Source organism: Setaria viridis, chromosome 4 (genome assembly GCF_005286985.2).
Source record: "Setaria viridis chromosome 4, Setaria_viridis_v4.0, whole genome shotgun sequence".
Classification (NCBI taxonomy): Eukaryota; Viridiplantae; Streptophyta; class Magnoliopsida; order Poales; family Poaceae; genus Setaria; species Setaria viridis.
This window is the reverse complement of record NC_048266.2, coordinates 37,975,988-37,996,979: the sequence shown is the minus strand read 5'-3', so window position 1 is coordinate 37,996,979 and position 20,992 is coordinate 37,975,988. Positions and strand designations below refer to the sequence as shown.

Genomic DNA, 20,992 nt, shown 5'->3' with positions numbered 1-20,992 from the left:
GCGTGGTTTTGGGTACTTGGGTAGGGTAGCAAGGCGTAAAGCATCACTCAACTCCAAATAATGGGGATCGGTACCAGATTTGAACGCTTTCTCTCTTTTTAAGCAGAATATCCATTTTTATAGTTCCTCATGATAAGAGCTTGCAGATTATTAACCGCTTCAAAAAAAAAAAAGGAGCTAGCTTGCAGGTAACGACTTGTACTTCATTATTATTGCAATATATAGTTGGACCGACTATTGTTACGATTTACAATAAAGTAAATTACAAACAGCGTCAATTGTTGTAACTTGTAATGGAATCCCAAATACGAGTGGTTACAACTATAAATAGCCACAATTACACTAGTCAAATACTCAGATGCTGTTTGTAAACCCTGCATAGTATCAAAAATCATTGCAACCCCGTTGAGCACAATCACATGAAACATAGGTCAAACATAGTTAAGAGTAATCACGATCTTGCCAAACAGTAAACCGCATGTCGGAAAGGTACGCGCAAATTCACAACAAAAAGATTGAGCCCCAGGTGCTCCTCGGCATTCAGTAGTCCAACATATCCTGGAATTATTACACACATACAGCTTTGTTCAGGCACATGTAAGCTGAAACCGTTCTACCATGCATGTTGCAGCACGGATACTAAGAGTTGGGTCTCTGGATCGGAAGGTAAGCTAGCTAGGCATGAACGCGATCAATGCACTCTCACACCATCTGCTTCATGGAGAGAAGAATGAGGCAGATTGCACACAGGAGCACAGTGAACATGGCAAGCTCTGGAGGGAACAGCTGGTCCTTTGGGGCAGCGTGGATGTGGTTGTTGAGAACAATCACAGAAGCAGCAGCGACGAGGAGCCAGTAGTATGGGAGCCACTTCTTCTTGCAAGGGTTCATCTTGCCAGCTACTGCACCCCCCTCAACCTGCTCATGCAGAAGAATGTGGTAGAAAAGGGGAACATGTCAGACATGCATACTATTCTCATTATCATGGTAACTAGGAAGGCATTTAAAATATGGAATCATGGATATCGATCGAGGGTTTTTAAGTGTCACCTGTGCACACAAAAGGCGTCCGTTTATATACTGAAAAATGTGGATCGATCAAGATTGTTACAAGTTAAATGCAGTATGTGTTCCTGTATTTAAACACGATCAGCTCTAGTTAATCATGTCAATCAAGCTGCCTAAATGATATGTTGACTTTGACGTATGCACATTATTGAAGCCTTGAAGGTTGATGTTCTAGTGCTTAATAACTAACTGTACACGGAGTGGTTCAATAAGTGACAGAAAATTAAGCAAATTACATGCATGCATAATCTAACATGCTTGTGAGGATTGATCCGGATCGCCTATCACTACCAGAAAACGGAGATTTCGTGAGGGGCATGCTATTTTCGTGAGAGTAATTAACAACTCTCATGAAAATTGTCATTTTCGTGAAGGAAACACTCTCACGATGATGCAGTCATGTCATAGTGTATCCCGATGATATTGATAGAAACACTAGAAATCTGTAGCCTAATGATACCGATAGAAACACTAGTATTGAAATTTTCTTAGCTTGATTGAATTGCCTATTGAAATATGGTAAGATGGACTAGTAGAATTACGTAAAGAATGAAGTCAGATCCAATCTTCCTCCCACCGTTTACAACAACTACTATTGATGTTTGCTGGAAGGACTGGTAAAATTAAACTGATATGAGAGAATCGTCCAGAAAAAAAGGTTACATTGGAAAATTGAGTTGGGCATCATGTCGGTAAATCCACCCCTTTTAAAACAAGATCGTTGATCAAATTTTGAAATCACACAGGGAGAACCAGGAAAGGAAAAGGAGGGGGAGGAGTGAGGTCTTGTGAACGCATGAACTAAAGAGGAAATTACCTGGTGATATCTCAGATCCTTAAGAATCAGATGTTCTTGTTCTTCATCTTCGGCCATTGCTTGAACTTGACCTGCGTGAGTATCCATGCCCTTCTCCAAGTCCGGCATGTGCTTCGCCTAAACAAACGAAGAAGAAAAAGCAAAAAGCGAATGGAAAAGAAAATACATAAGGATTGAGCCTAATTAGCAGAAACACGAACAATCTCCTGAATTGATTAGGTCAGAAAGGGTGAGGAGGGGGGGGGGGGAGAGGGAGAGGGAGGGAGAGGGAGAGGGAGAGAGGGAGGGAGGGAGGGAGAGAGGGAGAGAGGGAGAGAGAGAGAGAGGGAGAGAGGGAGAGAGAGAGAGAGAGAGAGAGAGAGAGAGAGAGAGAGAGAGAGAGAGAGAGAGAGAGAGAGAGAGAGAGAGAGAGAGAGAGAGAGAGAGTACCGGCAGTAGGCGTCTCAGATCCCCACTCAGAAGCTCCTTTTCTCCACCTCCGGCCATGGCCGGAACCGGAAGTTGAGCATCCAGAGCACCCATGGTCTCCTCGGTCCCCTTCTCCAAGTCCACCGCCATGTCCGTCGCCTGCTCCACCACCTCCCCATAAACACAGAAGAAAGGAAGAGAAAACGAAAAGGCATAAGGTTCGTGTAATCGGGAAGCCGTTGGTAGGATGAATTAAGGTGCTCGATTGCAGTCTGGCTCACCATTTCTCGATGATCCAGCTCGGAGCTAGCCGTGGTACGTCTCGATCGCGCGCGTTCGCAGCGAAACCCCTAGCTAGCTTCTTCCGCTCTGCGATTGGTTAGGGAGCAGAATTAAATTCGTTAGGGCCGGGATAGACTAGACTCTGGGGAGAAGAAGTGAAATTGGGAAGAGAGGATAGCAAGAACTCACCGCACCAGATCGATCGAATCCCAGAAGCTAACGCGACGCATAGACGAGAGATCAGGATATCGATCGACAAATTTGGGCGACCAGCAAACTGCGTCAGTGGAGCGGATCTACAGCGGCTAGGCAGCTAGCTGCTAGGGGATGAAGACGATGATGGCTACTGCATGCAGCTGCCCCTCCAGAGAGACAAGCCGAGGGAGGGTAGGAGTAGGACCAAGGGCATCTCTGTAAATTTCCTTACTAATCCCCTAATGAAATTCCGGCACTGCCCTAGCGCTTATTCGTGGAAATAAAAGAAAGGCTGCAGGGGCACGAGCGGACGCGTTGGGACGCGCGATGGACGCGGTGCGGACGCGCTGGTGTGTAGCACTGTAGCTAGGGCCGTAGTATTTGCATGCAGTGAGTCGTTTTGGACTTTATTTGGTCTGCACGTACTGCATGGACCTGCACGTACGTCTTTTTTTTTTGGCATGGTTGTGCGTGTTAGCAAACCCATCTTTGAGCTGCACGCCTGCACCACGCGTGTCGCCCCCTCCATGGCTCCATCCTCTGAAACAAAACCAAAACAAAACGCAATAGTTTCATCAATGGGTAGCTATCAGCAGAGACGGCGACTGGAACTGACTTTGATTGTGTTTTGCCAATTGTGTCCAGTGGTTAGCGACTGAATTACTCTTTCTTTAGTAAAATACAGTGACAGGTTTTATTAGCACGTCGTTTTCATCGTCAGTCTGTCGCTTTCGTCCTCCATTTGTCGTCCCTTATTACTACATTATATTATCGGCTTGTCAATTCAGATAAGAAATGAGATAGTATGTTAGCGAATGCGTGCAAGAACAACTAAAGCAAATACAGAATGAGGAAAATTGAAATAAGTTGTCCACGTGGAATGTAAGTAGTACAATATATACACTGAGCAAGGTAGCCTGTACCAGGCCAGACTACTGGGTGGGTCGTCAATGACCGTTGACGGGGTGGTTGGACGGCTCATAAGAGCTGCCTTTTTCAAAGTTTCATATGAACAGACTGAAGGTTAACACGACAAGAGTTACAATCTTCTTCCCCACAGGTATCTTATGAGTAGCCTTATTTTAGTAGTTCATAGCATTCCTTGAGTAACGGACAATTTTCAATATTATCTTTCTCAACAATTTTAACAAATTATTCCCTCCGTCCCAAATTACTATTTGTTTTGGCTTTTCTAGGTACATAGCTTTGAACTTTTTTACGGTACACAATACTACCACTCGGTGATATATAGTATAGAGAAAGGCTAATTTAGTAATCTTACTATTACTAATTGGAGGCTCCTTTTGAAGTCTCCAGATGAAGCCACCTAGGATTCCTAGGTGGACACTCTAGAAAAAGAGAGAAATCCTAGAAATTCTCACAAAAAAGCAAAATATCCAACCATCAATCGACAGATTCAAATCATCATAGCTATTGGATCTATTATATTTTCTAAAAAAATTACTCACCTATGCCATTATGAAAATAGCGTAAAGTAACCCCCTAAATCTATATATAAATTACCCACCTCTGCCATTATATAAAATAAACTAAAGTAACCCCCTAATCTTCATCAAAATTACCCACTTATGCCATTATAAACAATATTTAAAATAAACCCCTAATTTGCAACTGAATAGCCTACCACTGTTACTTAAAAACTTAAAAACCTTAAAGTAATCCTTAAATTTGCATCAATATTACCCACACCTACTATTATTAAAAATAACATGAGGTAACGCTACATTTGAATCAAATAACCTTAATTAAAAATATACAACAATATATGATTCTAAATCGTCTATATCTTGCACTGTTGGTATACAATATAATAATTAAGGTCTATACGCATGATGTGTATCACCATTTATAAGGATATAAAGTGATGGAAATATACATTTCTACGCTAAAATTCTATCTCAAACTTAGGGTTCATTAAACAAATTCAAGCCCATACATGCGATCCAAAGTGGAAAGTTAAAGATTATAAATGTGGATGAAAATATTATAGAGTAATTACTAACTAAAATCTATCATAATTGGATGAAGATATTAAGTATATATCTATATATATATTGTGTTCGAATATTTAACAAACTAGAGGTAGCTTATGGTAATAGTTTTGTAGCAATGTAGTCTCTTTTTTTTTCCATTGGAGACTCCACATTCCCACGAGACAAGCTAGAAAAAAGAGAGAAATTCTCATAAAAATTAAAAACATCAAACATCAATTATGTAAACTCTAATAATCATAGCCATTGATCTATTATATTTTCTAAAAAGTTATCCACCACTGTCATTGTGAAAATATTCAAAAATGAGCTCTAAACCTATATCTAAATTACCGAGCTCAGCTATTATAAAACATAATCTAAAGTAACCACATAATCTTCATCCAATTTACTAATACACATCATTATAAAATCATAACTTAAATGTCATTCTAAAATTTTATCTATGTTACCCATGTATGTCGTTATTAAAAATAACCTAAAGTAAATACCTAAATCTTAATCTAATTATTTTCATGTGCATCATACAGAAATGTCAAAAAGTAAACTAATATATGATTCTAAATTACCTATTTATGTCATTATTAATATAAAAATACTAAGTTAAAGTATATACACATGATGTGTGCCACCATTTAGACCATTTATACATGTGTGTGTGGAATCGATGAAAAATATTGATTTGTATGCTAAACATAATGTATAGAGGATTGGAGGTGTGATACAAAATGGAAAAAGTATGGATATGGATGAAAAAGTGCATAGAGTAATTATTAATTAAAAATCAATCATAATTGGACAAAGATAGGTACATATCTATATAAGTATTATGTTGAAGTATTGGAAAAATAAGAGAGTAGTAGGTAGACAATTTTGATTATTAGCTAAGAGTTTAATTTCTAAATAATTTTCAAATCCAATTGCTTATAAAAATATTAGCCCGTGTGGGAGCACGAGTTGATGGACTAGTTAGTACTAAATATTGATGGGTCATTGCAATCTTATCAAATGAGAAATGTATTACCATCTCAAAGAATAAGAAAAAATATATTATGCATATGCTATTTATATTCTTTTTCCCATAATACCCTTGTACCACATATACTACTCATCCATACTACCCATACCACTAGTGAAGTCTTTAGCAGTATATAATTAATCTCAACCATCGGGATGGCCAAAGGAAAGGCAGGGGATTCTTTTTTTTTAATATCCGTCACTTTCCTCTTTCAAGAAGATAAAAAAAATTACCAATAAAAAACTAATAATTGTTCACAAGCATGAGGCTTGCGAACTTCTTTTGGGGCCCTCAAATTCGAATTATTCCCACATGTGCTAAGAGCCACCTCCGAAAAATTGGAATTACCTCTACCCCAGGATATCACTGTGTGATCTAATATATTTATCTTCATTTTGAAACATGTTGATGCACATAAACTCAAAGATTCATGCTTCAGGGATCTGATTTGCTACTCCGTGCATTGATTACTAGCTTATGGATCAGGGGATGATGTCAATGAGACAAAAGTAGTGGCAAATCCTGAAATTTACTCCTACGTCTTTACAGTGGTAAATCTGGTGTATTTAAGTGGAAAAACTGAACATTTCGCATGATCAACTCAATATAATACGATTCTCATTTCACGATATAATGTGTTTTGTTATTCATGATTTAGGAATACTCTATCTTATTACAAAGTATCAGGTTTAAGCTCCAAATTACTGATATTAACTTGTTAATAGTACTGCCTGACGTACAAGTAGTAGCTGCATTACTAGGTTGTGATAGTAGTGTAACCTGACAATTAACTAGGTGCTGCTACTACTACTACCGTATACGGAGTATTGGAGTAAACGGTAGCCATAGTTTAGATACGATCAAATTCGTTGCTAAAAATAACATTACCGACATAGCAATGGCACTGTTACTTGCCTCCCAAAAAAAAGGCATAAAAAAGATGGCATTTGTACTCACCTACATCAATACATTACTGGTGGCTCTCTTGGAGATCTGGTTACTGGTTGCTAAAGTCCATATGGCATATCCTATATGCATTTTGATAATGCACAGGCCAGTTTGTGAGGCTATGATCAGGCTGCATTCGTGCTGTACTCGTCTCCTTAAAGCCAGCCTGCTCCCTGTCTACGATGCCACCATCTGCAAAGAATTGCTTGTTTTATTAGCTTAGGGCCATACAGTCACGAAATGACTGTCTTTTTTCCATTAGAAGAAAAAAAATGATCAAATGGGCTTTCTTTTACACAGAGTACATCTGTATGATTATAAAAACATAGTGAATCAGCCCAAGGCAGGACCCAGCTGCTACTACATCATACATATATCATTGAATCATCAAAAGCACATATTATATCACTGATCAAAATGGAGGGAGGATCAGCATAAATTAAAGCTCAAAGGGAAAATAAATTCGATAATATATCACTGACAGATTGAAAAAATAGCATTAATTATCACACCATTATCAATTCCTCATTTATTTGGTAAAAGACATACACTGATATACACACATTATGTCACACTGCACATCCACATACACCACTCCCTCCGAAGACCCAACAAGCACCAGAAAGTAGAAACGAACATAGGAGAACACATGTACAGGACTACAGGCAGCGATCGATACGAACTAGAAGAAGCCCCTGAGAAACCTCTCCATTCGATCCGCTGCCCTCCCGGCGCCACCGCCGGCGAGCGTGAGAATCGCCATTGCCGCGCCGATGTTGAACATAAACAACCCCGCGAATAAGTGCTCTGGATTGACGGATCGGTTCAGCGCGGTGCCGTTGAGCACCGTGCAGCCTCCGAAGGCGAGGAAGAAGGCCGCGGCCTGGACGCGACGGTCCTCGGGCTCGATCAGCTGCCGCAGGGCGCCGACGCCTCCCGAGCATGCCCGAAAGAGGAACAAGACCGCGGCCTGGAGGAGGTTGAGAACCTCGAGCTCGATCAGCTGGCGCAGGGCGCCGAGGGCCCCCATGAATCCCCAGAACAGGAATAAGGCCGCGGACTGGAGGCGGCGGCGCACGACGAGCCCGAGGTCGATTAGCTGCCGCTGGGCGCCGAGGACGACTCCCCCTCCGCCCCCGGCGGCCGCAGCAGCGGCGGATTCGTCGCGGATCTCTTGCTTCGCGGGCGAGGACTCCATGGAATGGATCGATCGATCGAGCTAGCTTGTTGGTCGTGGTTGTGCTGGATTTGATGCGGTTTAGGGTTTCGGCTTCGGGGGCACACACTGGCTTGCGTTGTCTCACTGCCTGTCTTGAAGAGAGAAGCTCTCGGACGGTGTGGGACTGCGGGGCCATGCGGGCCACCCTTCTTCCCTTGGCCCGCAAGGCATCTCTCATGTGCAGCAGGGCTGGGCTTTGGCCCAACAAGGAGCTGCATGAAGGGACCTTTTATGGGCCTCAAATATCATACGGGCTTGTTTGTGTTGGGCGGTGCTCTAAAGATTAATGGGCCTTTCAGATATGCCCGGCTCCGGTTGTTTTACTGATTTATTTTTTCCTTTTTGGCAATGGAAGACCAACCTCACCGTGGTGGGGGCGGCACCTTGAGGCCTTGAACTTGAAGCGTTGACATTGATTCAGATCTGGAGCTTGTGCTAGGCTGCTAGCATGTGCCTGGACGCTCTACTTTAGCAATTAGCATCCTATTTTGGGAGATTGAAAGCCACCAGTCAGTGCTCACGACGTGATGAAATTTCTTTTTCTTTTTTACATGTCCTACTACAAGTCTAGTACGCAACAGTCCAACCCGCATTTCTCCGTTTCAAATTGTAGATTGTTTAGTTTTCTATCTAGCGCATAATAATATTTATGAATCTAGAAAAACTAAAACAACCTACAATTTGGAATGGAGGGAGTATTAGAGTGCATAACTATCTTTGGATGTAGTGTAGCGAATTGAAACGCCAAAACTACTCCCAAATCAAACGGTTGAAGTTAAAGGGGAGGAAACGAATAAGAATCGCACATGCTTGCAACGAAGAACAGGTACATGTATATGAGAATTGGTGCCCGTAGCTAAGGATATCAACCAACCCTATTTAGTTCAATTATGGTAAGATGAGCATGGCAAATGAAAGGCGAAGATTAAAACACGCGGCAAAACGCTTCATTTCAAAGCAGGATAACTTTTTCAAAAAAAAAAGAAATCATCTCAAAGGATTAAAAACGAAAGACGCTGAAACGCGTAACAAGTTTCAAACCATAAGTAAGCGAATCAAATTAGGACAGAGCTACTTACATGGATGAGCCGAGCGGGCCGGGGGCACGGTATGAGCGGGCCGGCCGGTAACGTACGGCGGTGGCACGGCGACCATGCATGGTAGGGCGCCGGCGGCGACCTGCCCGGCCGGCGATGAGTTGACCCGCGGAGCTAGCTCGCGAGGGAGCATGGCGGGCTTGAAGTAGGAATACTTGAACAGCTAGTCATAACCATGCGCGCTGAGGAGGAAAGAATATAGGGACAATCAATAATGGACTAGTTTAGTCATCCTCTGGCCAGGTGTGGCTGATAGGAAAATTGGGCGTGTTTGGTGGCCACGCCACAAGTGGTCCACCATGCATTTGTTTGATTGAGTACTTCCACTAGCCAGGACGAAATGTCATGTGAATACGATGTACGACGAACGCCAAAATAGTGACGCCCGGCCAATAGAAGGTTTGCAGCTGGCGATGGCGTGATCTTTTCTGGTCGGCAAATTGAGCCGGTTCCAGCGACGGGTTGGGCCAGGCCTTTGAAGTTGCGACGGGCGGGTATAATGGGGCGGGCTGGAAAGCAGGCAGCCCGTCCGGAACTCCTATCCATCTTTCGGAAGGTGCACAGGGTTGGTAGCTTCCAATACTTCGGATCTGTGTAAGAAATGAGGTTTGTTACATCCACATCCCTAGCCCCTGTTACCGCCTCCTACCATGCGCCCGTTGCTGCCTCCTGTGCCGCCACCCTCGAGCAGGGCCCACGCTGCTGCCGCCGCGCCGCGCTGTCGTGGCTAGTTGGCGCGCCACCCTCACCAACCCCTGCGCGCAGGCTCGCCGCGACACCGCGCACAGGCTTGTCAGCCGCCAGAGCTGTAGAAGAAGGTCCGGAAACCGGAAACAGTGTTGAAAATTCTTTTAAAAAATGTTGAAACAAAATTTTCAAAAAAAATGTTGAAACAATTTCTTAAGAAAAATGTTGGATCAACTTTTCTTAAAAAGATGTTGGTTCCACTTTTTTCAAGATTTAACATTTTTCAAAAAAAAATGTTGGTCAACATTTTTAGAAAAATGTCTAAGTTTAACTTTTTCAAAAAAATATTGGTTAATATTTTTTATCCGCCGAAAATGTTGAATGGGTCGTCATCAGTTGGACCTCGGTGACTTTGAAACGGAATGCTGGATTCTTAACCAGTACAGGAGCCCCGGTCCATCGTCTCAAAGTCCACTAGCCTGACTTGCTGGACCCTGGACTAATTTATAGGCGAGGACTCGTCGCTATCTGACATAAATCTGTCAGTAGAAAGGACAAGCCGTTGCAATACTCTCCCAACACGGGCCTAAGCAGAAGACGACGGATGGGCTCGCTCAAGTAATTGGGCCGTCCCCTCTCAAAAAAAGTAATTGGGCCGTCGCTTGGTCAAGCGACGCTGCCGCGTCAGATCGAATCGTGGCCGCAGCCTGCCGATCCAACGGTTCATAATACTCAAGGCCGGGACGGTAAATGAGATACCGTCCAGGGTACCGTCCACCCTGACTCTCCCGGTGCTCGCTGCGCCGTCGCGCTCCGCATCGCTGGCGGTCCGCGACGCCGAAGCACCCTCCCCTAATGTCGGATGCGCAGCCGCCGGCGCCGCCTCCCCTCGCCGCATTTCTCTCCGCGGCGGCGGCCGACATCTTCCCGCCGCACGTCGTCGTCCGTCGTGTCCATCGCGACCCGGGACGACACCGATCGACAGCCCCGCCTCCTGCAGTCCAATCAACGTCAATCTACAGGCCCAACGTCCTGGGGTCAGCTCCGCTGCTTGGACTCGGAAGGCCTCGACGATGATGACTGCCGCAGTGGATGTCCATGCCTCCGGGTTGCTGGATGCTGCATCCTTGAGATGAGGAACTCTCAGTTCTCACTTTTCTTCGCAGCAGGTTCTCGTTCCAACTTCCATGGCAACATCAGCAGCAATGGTGGCGGTTACAATCCGCTGCTGCCAAACATCCGATCAGAGATGCAGGGGGAAGACGCTGCATCTGAATGTTCAGACTTCACAAATCCTGCAGAGAAAGTGGTTATATCCCTCCAGTAACATGCATGTGAAGAGACCGTCAGAGGACAGTGATTAGAATAGTCAGAAGTCAGGAGCACCACATAAAAGTACATGTTTCTTCTTCTGGACGACTTCTTGAACTGTATAATGTATACTTCAGTTTGTCCTTGTAATAAGATGCTACAAAAAACATATTGGTTGTCTTCAGAGAAAGTTTATATTTGCATAGACAAATCATCTCGGGAATACATGATATTGGGAATTGTTTGAGCTAGCTAGTAGTTCTAAAGGCAGAAGGCAATAGTTGGATCAAAGTTTGCATGGAACACCTGGATACACATAGATAAACTATAGCATTGTAATGTTCAAGATTCCATAAATATATTATGTCAACAGTACTCTCCCAGTTCCAAAATGAAAGAGGCTTCAGTTCTGTCCAAAGTCAAACTTTATCTCTAACTTCGACCAAGTTTAGAAAAATGCACCAAACATATACAACATCACATTAGTTTCACTAAGTCAACTATTAATTATGTCTCGATAGTACATTTATTTGGTATAGTAGAGGTTAATATATTTTTCAGTAAACTTAGTTCAAGTTTGAGAATTTTGACTTGGGACAAAATTAAAATCTCTTACATTTTGGAATGAATGGTTTAGTCGTCAAAGTTGTGTTTAAATTAGAAAATTAGGTCATATGACCAGCTTAGATGCATTTTGATGTCTCCTAAAATGCATTTGACCTCATTCTTTGAAAGGAACTAGGGTTTTTTTATAGAAAAAGCGATCCTATAGACCTATTTGTTTGTGCTAGAATAGGCTAATATAGAGATTAGTACATAAGCCATTTTGTAGGAAATTTCAGGCTATATAGAGATGTTGTAAGCTAAGTCTTACTGCAAAATAATTTTACGTTTTCCATGATCATATGTTGTCATTTCATAAGTGCAACTTGATCTTGTTAATTAGTTGACATCATCATCTAATAATTCGTTTACGTTTCATTGATTCAACTACATAATAAACACAATGGCACAGTTACTCACCAATAATGCGCACGATTTTATGATTTCCACGATCATGCATATGTTTGTTATTATCAAGAGTCAAGTTTGTTAACTAGCTCATGCTGCCACTGCATGCATCCTGTCTCCTTGAAGCCAATCTGCATTGCAAGACCTTTACTTAGGGCCATATAAACATACATGAAAACTCATTTGAAGAATAAGAACTGGAATTGACCATACAGCCTTAAATTTATGTATCACGATATTTTTCATTATGAAGGATTAAATACTTGTTCCCCCAGCTGTCCAGATCGAATCAAAATGAGGGACATCAAGATCTAGCTGCTGTTATATCAGATTGATCAAGTCAAAGAGGTCGACATCAATGGGCGAGGATGAAAAGAAAATTCATGCATAACATGTGTTATTCACAGGAAAACTTTTGATGGGTAGTATTTCCTCTCGCTTTACTCCGGTTTATTGCCATTCTACACAGATTAAGAAATGATGTAAATTATTTGACATATATATGTTGATGCACATTATATGAGGGCAGAAGGATGGTAAATCATGAAGGGCATTTCTTTGGGCAGAAAATCCTCGAAATATTCTGGGAACACTTCAATGTTCCCAACATTCAGCAATCTTGATGGTACACTTTGCATGATTCAATGTTGTAAGCCATTCATGATTTCAGAATACAAATAAAGAGACCACATTACCAATCGAATTGACATAGATGATTTTATTTAGTCAGAAGAGCCCTCTTATCAATCTTTAGCTAGGCTTACATAGGTTTCACTACATTGAAATGCTGGATAAAAGAGAGGATTTAAGTTAAATATGCTATAGGCATGGTAATTTAATTTAATTTCATAATAGTAGGCTTGTGCTATAGTACTACCACCACCAAATATATAATCATAGTTGCATGTGAGGAAATGGCTACTTTCTATCCTATGTAACAATAAACCAGATAAAAAAACTACATATACAAGCATAAGTGTTAAAATTATGGCACGACACAAAACCTGATCAATTAGAATCTACATTAGCAATACAGGAATGACACATATCAGTTGCTCACCTGAACCGGTTGCTGGTTTTACTAAACTCTTGTGGATTAATGCCCTAAACCGGCAAAGTTTCGTATTGTAGCTTCTCTCCTTGATGCACGATTCCACCATCTGCGCAAGAAGTACTTTCTTTAGGATACATGCAAATTCACTTATTATTTGTAGTAAGAAATGACTACACACCAGTCATAAATTCTTAAAGACAATGAAAGAATTGGGACATTGTCCACTATGGCAGTTACAGCTATTACTCATCATCCCTGAATCCTCCGTTAGGGCATTCTCGCTGTTGAATCAATCAATTCATCAATCACATATATAACTAGAATCACAATTCACAATGGAGGAGAGATCAAGATCCTGCAGCCACTATCATCAGATGGAATCAAAATGGTGGACATATCACAGATGAGTAGATGAAAATGAAAGGGAAAATTTGTTCACAACATTTTGTTGACACGAAAACTGTGAGACTCAAAGACTGTATTGCAAATTTGCAACGACATTGATAAATTGCGACGCACAGTCAAGGGACTTACGGCTGCACAGCTCAAACACAGTCTACACCAGCCAAATTAAGGCCGTACGGCCTCCCTTGGTCAAACTGGTGCACCAGGGCTCGGAGTCCATTGCCTCGGGGCGCAACGAGCCATGTAGCAAGCCAACCAACTCCGTTGCCGTGGCAAAAATTAGCATTTCGCCTACCGCTATAATTTGCTAATCCATGACTACATCCATCGATAGGGTACGCGTGTTTGTTCAGAACTTTAAGCTGGCTGAATTTTGCAATTACTTCAGTCTTCAAGATTATATGTGCCTTCGTAGTTCTAAATCCGCTCAAGTGTCTTTGAAATAGAGGGCATGAGGCAACAAGCCAAGAACCTTCAACATCGATAATTATTCCTTATTTACTAAAATGCATCCAACTAAGTAAACTGCTTGAAGAGGACATGAGCAATTAATTACACCATTTTCGTTCTACAAATCTATAAATCACCCCTGCGAACTACACCGATGCATGCCTACTCATATGAACATCTCGTGAGACCAGATCGCCTTATCTTGAGTTTGTAGCTATCGACTATATATTCTAAGTTTCGTTAACCTACTCTTATTGATAAAATGATATTATGCAAAACTTAGATCTCTATTTTTATTTTTTGGAATATAGTACAACCAGAGATGCTAACATACATACCAATATTTACTCCTAAAAGTGTGTATACGTGTACTCAACTCTATGAATGCCTATGAGATTGAGATGGCAGATCTCAAGATTAATAAATTCACCTTAAATTCACCTTAGGCACTTCACAATCGACAGACACGTCACTTAATTAGAATTGATTCATTAAAAGTACCATTAGCCGTAAATGCATTCAATCGTATTGAGTCAAAAACTCGAACCCAATTAGATAGGTTCCATCATAAAAAGTCTAAAATTTCTTATCTTTGATTTATATCTGCCAAGAAAAATGCTTTCATAATTATATTGTAATATTATATACTTTATGGATGTAAAATAGAAAAAACGGCCTAATCCGTCCAAAATTGACAAACACATTTCAATAAAATTTCAAATAAAATAGATCGTGGCTATATATACATGCTAAAATGGTGCACCAGGCTTCTCCAAGCCCTAGCTTCGCCCCTAGGCACCGCTGAGCGCGAGCACCGCGCCGAGGAGGAACTCGACGAACCCTAACCCCTGGAAACCCGCTCCAGCTTCGCGGAGTGGTTCGGCTTCGGCACTGTGACGTAGATGAGAATGCAGCAACTCCAAACCATGATGGATACCGCGTATTGGAGGAGGCGGTCGTGGGGCAGGATCAACCGAAGGGGGTGCTGCAGTCCGCCTCCGTCTCAGGCAGCGGTGGGGGCGGGGGCGGCGGCAGGGCGCTGTGGGATCGGATTGATGAGGCAAGCCATCTCCATTTCGCTCGATTTTTAGGTTTAGGGTTTCTCGCTCTCACACACACTCAGGCGCACTGCGTCTGCATATATGGTTGCCCAGCAAAAAGTCCAGGCATTACGGCAGGCTGGGCTTTCATACTTAATGGGCCTAAACACGTCTCTTGTGCTGGGCTGCTGACCGTATGCTACCAATATGGGCCAGCCCAGTTGTCCAGCGGAGTGACATCGCATAAGCTGCAAAACTGAGAGAAAACTGTTTCTTCCTATGCGAAATTGAGAGATCTAGCTCGTTCCAAGCCTTTAGTTCAGTATACTCACGGTTTCAAGTAAATCTCAGCGTTTCAGGCCGGTTCTGTTGCAGTCTTGCAGAGAACATTTTATCACTCTTTAAATCTAAACTACACAAGATGAGGTTATTAAGGGGCCGGGAAACTGTGCAACCTCGCTCTATGATCTCTGAATCGATTCAGCCTGGTGCGAGAAGGGAATCAAGTTAGCACTGTCTATCTCCTATGCATGCCAATCGAGTAACGACCCTGAATCATATCATGCATATTTGAGAAACTAACTGAAACTCTGAAAGCGAAAAGAACACAAGATGCAGACACACATGCAGCGAAACACTTCGTTCAAATTAAAGGGTGGAAATAGAAGAACGCTCTCTGACATAAGAACAAACTAATTGGAACTTGCTGCATAGACATCCGTAACCGTAATAATATAAAGAGCAGCAGAGCGACGTACATTCGTGGTTGGCCAGCTTGAGCGCCGACCTTGTGGTTGTTCTGAAGCGTCTCAAGAACATATCCCCACATGAATGTTGTACATGATGCTCTAAGGGACCACCAACTCTCAGGTATAACATCGAAACCTGCACACATTTTTTGTCCACTTATAATTGTTGTCCATACAGACCTGCCCTTCCTCCTTCTCACGGTCAGATATTAGCTTGTTGTACTGTGAGGGAAATAGATGAATTAAAGGTGCTCTAGCTCAAGGTATGCATGTTTTCAGCATATATGTGGCACTCTGACCGGTTACATTGAGTATACACATCCCAGGGTTCTGATATGCCCGTGCAATGGACTCGTTTTCGTGCAATCCATTTTTTTTTTTTGCGAAGGTGCAATCCATATTTCAGAACCATGTCTTTCCTAACTTTCCACTTCATCTCGAATTCCTCAACTGCAGCTACCTCATCCATGCCAGCAGAGTATATTTGTGACATTGGGACACAAAACTAAAACATTTTTTACATTTTCGAATGGAGGGAGTAGTGGTCAAAGTTGTGTTTTAGAAAAAAAATACATCAATGTAAAATGATGTGTATTTGTGACATTTGGAGTAATATGATCAGCTTTAGGTGCATTCTGATGTCTCCCAAAAACACACTTGAGCTCATTATATTCAATTGAAAGGAACCAGAATTTATAGTAACGGCGATCCCTATGGACCTATTTGTTAGTGCTAGGAAAAAGGCTATGCATGCAGATGCTTGTCTGAGATAATATCATTTCCATAATGAGTACATACCATTTAGATATGACATGCCAGAAATTCCACATCAATACTCTTTCATTAATCTACTAAGCATCAGGATTTATCGACTAGGAAAAGCATTTAAAAGCGTATTAGGGTCATAGAAGTCATCCAGGTTCGTCCAACAAGTCATTATCAAAATAATTAGCAGTACAATATACAAGGTTGATGGATTGAATTGTATGGAGAAATCGTCTCAATGGTAAGAAACAGCCAAAAAGAAAAAAAGAAAACCCATTAACAAAATTTAATTGGTCCAACTTTTTAGCTAGATACAATCAAATTAAATGCGTTGCTCAATGGATTAAACTATATTTCGTTTCAAATAAATAAATTATGTAAATGAAACTACATTACCAAATACAGCATCGACCCTGTTACTCACCTGCATCGATACATACAGCTGGTGGATCTATGCAGGGGAGTTATAGTTATTGGTTGCTAAACTCCACGTGAAAACCCAGTTACTTAGCCTATGTCCCTTGTGCAATATTGTGGCAACAACTTTATACATCAGACAATCATTAAGCAAAATCCATGCAATGTTACAATCAATCATCATTGATCTGCAGCTCATCTCTATAGCCATCAGTTCTGCACAAGAAGCACTTACTTGTTAATGGGACATATATGCATACATGAAAAAACACTTCATTATTGTCATTGCAATGGACAAAAATACTAAAACCCTGTGAATTTGGTCTTTCAGAATTAATGGAGAGATTAGTACAAAAGCCATTTTGCCGGAAAATTCAGGCTATAAAATGTGGTTGTAAGCTAAGTCTTGCTGCGCAAAATAATTTTACGATTTCCATGATCATATCTTGTCATTTCATGAGTACACAGCTTGTTAAGTAGTTGACAGCTAATAATCCGTTTATTTTACATTGATTCAACTACTTGGAAAACACATTGGCAAAGCTACTCACCGATAATGCACATGATTTATGATTTCCATGATCATATGTTTGTTATTATCAAGAGTATAGTAGTTAGCTAGCTCGTGCTGCCATTGCATGCATCCTCTCTCCTCGAAGCCGGTTTGCATCTGGCCTGCAAGTGTCAACACTAATGCGACCACCTGCACAGCAAGGTTTACTTATTAGGGCTATATATGAATATAGAGGAAGAGTGATTTGAAGAATATGAACTGATTGCACAGCTTTATGTGCCATGAAATTATTCATTATGAATTTATGACAGATTAAATACACATGTTCCCCCAGCTGCTACCTATGATCATATTGAGTCAAAATTGGGGACATCAAGATCTAGCTGCTAGCCTGCTACTATATCAGGTCGAGTCTAAATGGTCGAGATCAATGGGTGAAGATGAAAAGGAAACTTCATTGCACAGACATGTTATTCATAGGGACTTTATGTCCATCACCGTTCTACACAGTTTTTATATGAAATGATGTAACTTATTTGACATATATATCACATTATATGGTCAAGTGACCAAATGTCAATGGGGGCAAAGTGGGTGTGTGGTAAAATCGCGAAGTGCGATTCCTTGGGTGTGGGAAATCCTCAAAATCTTCTGGGAACACAAATTCTGAAAATTAGGCATGATGTAATGTTGTATGTCATTTATGAAATAAGACTACAAATAAAGAAACCACACATTGCCAATCAAGTAACATAAATGATGTTATTTAGTCAGAAGAGCCCTCTTAATTTTCATCTAGCCTTACGTAGGTTTCACTATCATGGCACAATAAAACCTGACCATATGTGTAACAGTGAAAAAAAACTATATTAAAAAACTCTATGTAACAATGAACCTGAAAAAAGGCTATATATGTAAAAATGGAAAGAAAGAGTAATCCAGCTTGTTGCTACCATGAGCAATAAAATCCGATCTAATCAACTCTACATTAGCAACACAACATTGGCACACGTACCAGCCAACACAATACATCCTGGTGGGTCTCTGGGTTAACAGCTGGTTACTGGTTTTTAATAAACTCATGTGAATGGATGCCCTAAATAGGCAAAGTTTTGTATTGCAGCTTGTCTCCTTGATGCATGATGATGATGCCACCATCTGTGCAATAGGTAATTGCTTTAGGGCCATAAATACACGAAATTTTCACTTATATGTAGTTAATTATTACAGCCATATTTACAAAAGACAATGAAAGAATTGGGACGGTGTCCACTATGACAGTTACATCTATTATACTCATCATCCCGAATCCTTTGCTAGGACACGCTCGCTGTTTAATCAATCGATGAATCGATCCCAAAACTAGAGTCACTATGGCGGAGATCAAGATCCTGCAGCTACCACCATCAGATGGAATCAAAATGGTGGAGATCAGTACATGAAGATGAAAGGGAAAACTTGTGTACACGATATTTTAGTGACACGAAAACTGTGATTGGATTGCAATGACATGGACAAACTAGTGAATTACATGATACACATTCAAGGGACATCCGGCCGCACACATGTACTCACACAGCAGACAGCTCAAACACACTACGTACGCTACTAGTATAGCAAAAGCCTCAAGGCCTCCCCAGCAGATGTTGAAGAAGTAAGAAGCCCCCAACAAGAACTAGACACACTCATGGCGATTCCCTTGTGCAGCAGATGTTGACGAAGAAGCCCCTGCGGGCCCCCGGCCCGGAGCGTTTAATTACTCCACGCGAGCATCGGTGTGCCCGGCACCGGCGCCGCCCAGCGTGAAGAGCGCGAGCGCCGCGCCGACGATGAAGACGAAGAAACCCGCGAAAACGAGCTCCTGGTTGGCGGCGGAATGATAGTTCAGCCCCGTGCTGTGGATGAGCATGCAGAAACCCAAGGCCAGGAAGCAGACCGCCGCGCGCGGGAGGCGACGGTCCTGGGGCGGGATCAGCTCTAGGGCGCCCAGTTCGCCGCCGCCAGCAGCGGCAGCGGCAGCGGCGGCGGCGGCGGCGGGGCGGTCACGGCGGATCCCCTGCATCGTGTCTAGCTAGGTGGCGGCGCAGTCTAAGGCTAAGCTAGGGTTTCCACAGTCCCTTTGGTGCTGCCGTGCGGTGCCACCACCTTTTTGTAAGCGAAGCTGCGATGCGAAGGCGAAGCCGACGCTGGAAGTGACCTGATCGCTTGGGCTGAAAGACAGTTTTTTTTTTTGACAACAGGCTGAAAGACAGTTAGCCGGCCTCAGCTTGCTAGTCATGGGCTTGAAATAGTGATGTTCCGCTGGCCGTTCTTTCAATATGGCCCGGCCCAGTTATCTTGTGGACTCCACACACGACAATACGAGGTTCAGGGAAAATCTCAGCGATATGATTCAGCTTCTGTAGCAGAGAACATTTGCTACTCTTTTGAATCTAAACTGCACAACAATACGAGGTTCAGGGAAAACAATGCAGGCTCTATAATCTCTGAATCGGTTCAGCCTGGTGGAAATTTAAAATCAAAACGAGTTAGCTAGAGTGCGGCATCATTCGGCCTGCCGGCACCATCACCCATAGCTGCTGAATATATAGCAAGGATCCGAGCCATCTCATACATCTTTGAGAAACCAACAGCCAAAAACGCCATGATGATGACTTGGTAAATAAAGGTGAGAAGCATATGAAGTGAAGCCACTTCCTCGTTTCAAAAACGCTTTATATACGAAACAAACAAAAGTACAAGCTTCAAACTGCATAGACGATCGATATAGCTCTATAACAAAGAGGAGCGAGCGACGTACCGGAGTGCATGCTGGTTGCCGAGCCAGCGTGAGCGCCGTGCTTAATTGCGGTGCCGTGGCCGCGTCACGGCCGGCGGCCGGCGCGCATGGTGGTGGAGGACTGGTGGCCAGCCGCAGCGGCAGCGACCCAGCGAGTTGACCTGACGAGCTCGGTAGGCGTCCTGGTGAACCATGGCGGCCGCTGGATGAGGAACGAATTGAATATAGGGAGCGGCTAGCGCTGAGGAGGTTGGCAGTTGCCGTGTGGGGCAGCTTGGCGTGGGCAGAAAATTAATTTGCAGCCACTCAGCTTCGCGATCTAACCAAATAGGTCCTGGTTGGATTGAAGAGTCCACCAGCCGGCCACGATGGCGTACAGTCAATAGGATTGTGATGGATCACCACCCAATAGGATTGCTGCAGGTAACAGCGTACGATTGTTCATTTGTTCTGCTGCAAACTGCAATGGTGTGGTCTGCTGCAACTGCAATGGGAAAGCGAGCTTACAAAGGAGTACTAGCTAGGCTCGCACAGGTTTTATGCCCTCTTTTGAACATCATATAGGCTTACAGATCCATGCTACGCGACGCGTCAGCAGAGCACACCAGCCAGGCCAGGCCATGTACGTACTAGAAGACGGCCGCCATCACTGCCTCCACGAGCCGAGCCGCGAAGCGTGACGCCGCCGGAAGCGGCGGCCGGCCGTGAAAGCGAGCAGCAGAAGCGCGACCCCGGCCAGCCACATC

At 42.8% G+C, this 20,992-nt stretch overlaps 1 protein-coding gene across 10 annotated transcripts; it reads right to left on the bottom strand.

Moving 5' to 3' along the window:
• Positions 1-500: 500 nt before the first annotated feature.
• LOC117852589 (uncharacterized) lies at positions 501-20,612 on the bottom strand. Of its 10 annotated transcripts, none has more exons than XM_072293341.1 (9): positions 20,268-20,612; positions 18,483-18,625; positions 17,505-17,656; positions 16,961-17,169; positions 15,781-15,907; positions 13,134-13,233; positions 12,086-12,204; positions 9,047-11,219; positions 7,243-8,450 (listed from the first exon to the last, which is right to left on the bottom strand). In XM_072293341.1, exon 9 carries the CDS (start codon positions 7,944-7,946, stop codon positions 7,431-7,433), a length of 516 nt encoding a protein of 171 aa, XP_072149442.1. In that variant the 5' UTR covers positions 7,947-8,450; positions 9,047-11,219; positions 12,086-12,204; positions 13,134-13,233; positions 15,781-15,907; positions 16,961-17,169; positions 17,505-17,656; positions 18,483-18,625; positions 20,268-20,612; the 3' UTR covers positions 7,243-7,430. The 10 variants fall into 10 exon arrangements, with proteins under 10 accessions (XP_034590627.1, XP_034590626.1, XP_034590629.1 ...); XM_072293338.1 differs by lacking the exon at positions 18,483-18,625 and adding an exon at positions 13,306-13,408 and having other exon boundaries at positions 20,268-20,609; XM_072293340.1 differs by lacking the exon at positions 18,483-18,625 and having other exon boundaries at positions 9,047-11,046; positions 11,151-11,219; positions 20,268-20,609.
• Between the last annotated feature and the right edge of the window lie 380 nt (positions 20,613-20,992).

Excerpts from the sequence above, each read along its gene's own strand:
- LOC117852589 (XM_072293341.1), bottom strand. The coding sequence starts at position 7,946 with ATGGAGTCCTCGCCCGCGAAGCAAGAGATCCGCGACGAATCCGCCGCT.